General features: G+C 37.0%; 1 protein-coding gene across 5 annotated transcripts; it reads left to right on the forward strand.

Moving 5' to 3' along the window:
- Nucleotides 1-265: 265 nt before the first annotated feature.
- Nucleotides 266-4,311, forward strand: LOC113727448 (uncharacterized). 5 transcript variants are annotated; one of them, XM_072076810.1, is made up of 4 exons: nt 266-2,040; nt 2,145-2,428; nt 3,409-3,483; nt 3,950-4,311. In XM_072076810.1, exon 1 carries the CDS (start codon nt 299-301, stop codon nt 1,931-1,933), a length of 1,635 nt encoding a protein of 544 aa, XP_071932911.1. In that variant the 5' UTR covers nt 266-298; the 3' UTR covers nt 1,934-2,040; nt 2,145-2,428; nt 3,409-3,483; nt 3,950-4,311. The 5 variants fall into 5 exon arrangements, with proteins under 5 accessions (XP_071932911.1, XP_027107432.1, XP_027107443.1 ...); XM_027251631.2 differs by having other exon boundaries at nt 2,237-2,428; XM_027251642.2 differs by having other exon boundaries at nt 2,237-2,428; nt 3,409-3,476.
- The last annotated feature ends 1,144 nt before the right edge of the window (nt 4,312-5,455 follow it).

The following is a 5,455-nucleotide window of genomic DNA, read 5'->3' on the forward strand; positions in this document are numbered from 1 at the left end:
CATTACTGTCACATCCGTACATAATAAAACTTATATGATCAAATATAAGGAGTCCAAAGGAACCGTGGGATCATATGAGATCTGACCAAGTCAAGTATTTTGTCATCTGAACATGAATTTCTCTTTGGGTTATCATTTGAATGCGAAGTGGGCTATGCTTCCTAACAAATCACGGATATAAGCAAAGAAGCCCATCTCTTGCATAGTTGAAAAAATGAAAATGGGAATTGAGGCCCACCAAATTCATTCACCTCCTCCTACAAAATCCAACCAGGAACAGTGGGCAGGACGGAGGAGGATGTCACTCCAAAAACTCCTCCAGAACCTCAGAACTGTTAAAAAATGCCAACTCCCAAACCCTTCTCAAAACCCCAAAGCCAAAATTGCAGACACCATTATATCCGCAATTCTGATCACCTCAACTTTTCAAACCATCCCAGCAACCACCACCAATCTCCTCTCCAAGCTTACCTCCAACTTTGTCCACCTCATTCTCTCTGACCCTCGTATACAAATTCCCAAATGCCTTGATTTCTTCAATTTCCTTGTGAAAAACCAAGCTTTACTCTCTTTTCAGCTCAGTATTGAGACCCATTTGACCCTTCTTTGCAGGCTTGTCAAATCAAGAAAGTTTGAGGATGCTGAGGATCTTTTGAGGGCATTCTTGATTCTTCATGAGAATGGCAGGTGCCCATTTTCTGCTATTGCTTCATTCTTTCAGAATAACTGTTATAAGCCTTTTATTCGTGCTAAAGTTTTCAATCTGATGATTAAAGTTTACTCTGATAACCAAGAGTTCAATAAGGCTACGCAGACATTTGATTATATGAGAAATAATGGTGTTGAGATAAATGAGAGAACTTGCACTATACTTTTGATCGAAATAACGAGATGTGATCAGTTGGAGTTGGGAATTGAGTTTTTTTATCGAATAGTAGAGTCTGGAATTGAGATTTCGGTGTTTTCATTGACAGTTGTTGTTGATGCCCTGTGTAAGAGTGGTGAGATTAGAAGGGCTAGAGAATTAGTTGAGAAAATGGTCGGTTATGGAATAAGGCCTAATATAATTACGTGTAATACATTGGTGGATGCTTGTGCCAAGAGGTGGAATTTTGACGAATTGGATAAGACGTTGGAGTTAATGAGAAGAGAAGGCGTGGAATTCAGTGTTGAGACTTACAAATTTTTAATTGATGGATTTTCAAGTTCCGGTAGAGTTAAAGATTCCGAAAGGATGGTTTTTGAGATGCTTGATAAGGGATTCAAGATGGATGTGTACACATGTAATTTGATTATAGCAGGCTATTGTAGATTGGATAATGTAGAACGAGCATTTTCGTTCTTCTGTACTATGGATAAGAGGGGTATTGGTGCAAATGCTGACACATACAGGATTTTGGTTTGTGGTTTCTGTAAGGTTGGAAAAATTGAGGTGATACAAGAACTTGTCACTCAAATGAACCATAAAGGATTTGAAATTGACCGTGGCACGTTTGATACTTTAATTGGTGCATATTGTAAACAAGGAAAAGTAGGTGAAGCCTTCTCATTTTTAAAACTTATGGAGGAGAAAGGAGTTATTGCCGATTTTGCTGTGCATGAGATGGTTCTGAGTGGCTTATGTGAGTCAGGTCGAACTGAAGAATCCAAGTTGCTATTCAGTACTTTGATGAAAAGGAGCCTAGCTTCTAAGGGCTCGAGATTCGTTCCATTGGCTGAGTCATCAACAAGTCAAGAAAATCAAAAGCAGGTTCACGGAGATGAAGAAATGAAAATTAGCCCAAGTTCTGATCTGTTGAGGTCTGTTCCTTTAATTGAGTCATCAAGAAATCAGGAACATCAGGGGCTGGTTTCTACAGATGAAGAGATGCAAATTTGCTCTAGTTCTGATTTATATTCTGGTCTGATAGCCATATTGCGAGATGGAAACTAGATGACGTGTGGAAGTTGGACACTTTTGCAAGAGCTAAACCCAGACACAGACTTGTCAGATGGGTTTGATAGATGCTTGACATGAAGAGGAGGATGGCATTACTACTGGTATGCAGAACTTTGAGATAAATTGCCTAATTGACAAGCCCATTGGTTCATTTAGTATATCAGATTCCAAATCGCTAACTTGGACAAACTCACCCAATGATTAGGCTTCCTATGCTCCTTTTGTGGGTTGTCAGAAAGAAAGATTCATCTGATGTAAAGTACACGGAGTTACACTTGTAATTTTTTTTCCCTGCAGCTGGCAGTTAAGAAGCTGGAATTACTGCAGGTATGGTGTAACTACATCAGATCCTTTGAATGGCCTTGTCGAGGAGCTGTAGAGTGCTAAACCTAGAAAGACATCAAGATTCTATAAAACACGATGTTTATGATTTTTTGCTGGTAGCACATGCGTCCTGTAATCAAGCATCTGGGGACACAGCTTGGAAAGGTATGTGGACGATCTCATCATGTACTATTTTGGACGTGCTGAGCTACTTTTTTTTTCCACTCTCCTTTTGGTAGAAATGCTCATGAAGCTGCAATGCAAGATTTTAAATTCGTGCATGTATAATATGAAATGTATTAGCACTTGCTAATCACTTACTTAAGTGTTTCCTGCAATTTTCTGCTGAAAATTATCAATGATTTTCTGAAATATGAAAGATCCTTCTTTGTGCAGAAATATTACCAATCTTATCTTTTGGAGAAAACAGCACTTAACTCTGGGCAACTGAACATTTTGAATGTTTTAGGATAATTCTGACATACATCATAAGCGTGCTTAAAAATGCTGTGATTTCTTTTCTCTTCTTTCTCTGGTGGTTAATTTTGATTTCTTTTCTTATCATGAAATTGCAATTATTAGTATTCTATTCTTTTGCTGACTTGCGGATGATTTTATAATTTATGAAAATTTGTGTTAGTTACATATTACTTTGATCTATAAGCCACAAGGCAGACTATACATATTGTTTTTAACTGCTTGTACCATTTAGTTTAAAGTGACACTATAAGCAAATTACTGCTGTCCATCAGGGATGGTGTTTTGTGAATTATAATGCCTGAGGAAGAATGGATGATACACTTGGACTCAACCACAAGTAAATTTCACTATTTCTGATTTGTATATGAGATTGATTTGTACTTTGTTAACTCTTTGAGACTTTGTTGGAAGGATTAATTGCATGTTACACCAAACTGATAAGGTTCTTCAGTTGTTATGTTGTGTCAAGAATTCGCATAATAAGTCATGACATATCTGATTACCGGATGACATAAGTGCAGAACCAATAATAGATCAGTTGCATTAGCGTGATGGCGATATATATGATCTAACTCACAAGCTGAAAATTCTATGACGTTATTAGTTCTTTGAAAAAGGTATAAGGAACAAAGAATGATAAGCTGTAGTTCTTACTTGTCTTACAGGCAGTTGGCAGTCAGGATGTTGTTTTCATCTCTATAAGTCGTGGGTTTAAGGACCATCCCAGTTCCAGGTATAAGGTATTCTTGGATTCCTTCAAATACTCGCATTACATTATCAAAACCAGACGTCTGCTCTTTTATTATCTACATTTCCGCATTAGTATGTTTAGACTTCTAGTCCCAATAGTAAAGCTGCATCAATTGTGCTACATCTGTGGTTTTTTATATGATCCAGTCAAGCCTGAATTAGTCCTCCAAGGTTAATTTTCGTGGCTGAAAACAACTTTGATGCTTGGAGGCTTCTCTTTATTGAACAGAACAGTCAAGACATCTTCCAAACAAAATCCACTTGTTAACATAAAAACCATTGGTTGCCACTACCATGTGCTTTTGTGTTTAATACCCAAGTGCCCTCGAGAAGAAGTCACTCTTCAATTTGGTTGCCTGTTTTAATGTGTGTGAGCCAAAAGAGAGAGGGAGCTGCATATACTACTAACACACCCAACGTGAACTTCTTTTCTAAATGTCTTGTCCTGCTATGCAGGAACACAATCTTGCATTATGATCTCCTGGACCAAGATATCTGGACAGGTGTTTGAAATTGGCAGTGGCAGATGATGAATTGTTGAGAATTGAAGAGGAGGAGTTCAAGCTACTCGCCAAGTTGACAAGAGTTGCTCCCTTTAAGAGCAATTTTTGCAACACTTACATGAGCCCATAACTTGTGCTTTTCTTGAAATTGCTGCTGCCTAATGTATTGCATAAGAAACTGCGTGCTCTTACCTTATGAAACCCAGTTGCCAAAATTTCAAATGTAAGCTTTGCTGTTATCACTCTTTGAGTCCGCCTATCACTGTGAAATAAAGGGGGTGCTGGGATATTTCTTGTGTGTTGAGTTTGATCAAAGCTATGACTTCAAGTCCTGAAGCTTTCTTAATTCTCTTGATTTTATTTTGTTTCCTATCTTTGTATTACAGGCTTCCTAAAATCAATGTCCAGCAAATTATGGTATGAATGAAACTGATTTTCAAGCTTCTCTTGCTTGAACTTTGAACAACCTGTCACTCCTGTTCGATTTACAAGTAACTATTTGTCCGACTTACTAGGATTAGCGTAAACAAGAAAATTTGAATAATAGTTAGTCACCTATGGAGTACAAGCGTAGTGTAAGTATATTAGACCCCCAAAAAAATCAGAAAATTTGGACAAGTTTCAAGACGAACCGAACAACAAATGTCCTTTTTTTTTTTTTTTGTGTTTTTATAATTAGAATACAAATCATGACTTAAAGAGAGAATCGTAACATTAGCTAGGGTGAGCAAGCTTGAAAATCCTCCAAAAACAATTTGTGGAGAGTTTTGTCATATGTTTGCGATGCCATGTTGTTAATGTTGTTAGAAAGAAGTCAAGAACACTGGTGGGGATAGAGTCCGATGCATTGAAACATCCATCCTTCCATGAAATATTAGATAGGATGAGCAACGTTTAGTGAATCTGAAAATTTCTTCAAGAACATTTTATAGGACGAGCAAGTTTCATCAAACTTGAAAATCTTCAATAAGTTGTGCTTAATTGCCCCTGCAGGTAGTTCGATCGGTTCCGTAGCCTGATAGTTACTAGCAGGTCCCATGATCGATCCCTGTGGGATATCCTTAGGTGAAAAAATAACAAAGATAAAAAAGTTATGCATAATTATAGACTAGTTAACGTATTTGGGTTTTTTTCTTCCAGTCATTCGTTTCTTTTTTTCCCTTCTAATAAGCACATCTTTTAAATTCTATCACCAGTTCCACCAAATGTCTTAACATTTTAAAATAAACAATTGATCGAGTCTATAATAGCTAATTTATGGAAGTCTTCTCTTGGAGTTTTTGTCCAAAATAATACTGACTCTTTCCATAAAATACTTCCAAAGTGATTCAATCTCAAATTTTATCCCCACAATTGATGCTTTTTTGCCATAAGGTTACCCAATCTGCCATGTTGAACCACAAGAAAAAGCAGAGTTCAATCTATTCGTGGGAAGTAAATATATAAATTTATTAAAAAT

This window comes from Coffea arabica, chromosome 1c (genome assembly GCF_036785885.1).
Source record: "Coffea arabica cultivar ET-39 chromosome 1c, Coffea Arabica ET-39 HiFi, whole genome shotgun sequence".
In the NCBI taxonomy this organism is placed as follows: Eukaryota; Viridiplantae; Streptophyta; class Magnoliopsida; order Gentianales; family Rubiaceae; genus Coffea; species Coffea arabica.

Bases quoted from the DNA above. Each gene is read 5' to 3' on its own strand.
- LOC113727448 (XM_027251614.2), top strand. From the start codon at position 299: ATGTCACTCCAAAAACTCCTCCAGAACCTCAGAACTGTTAAAAAATGC.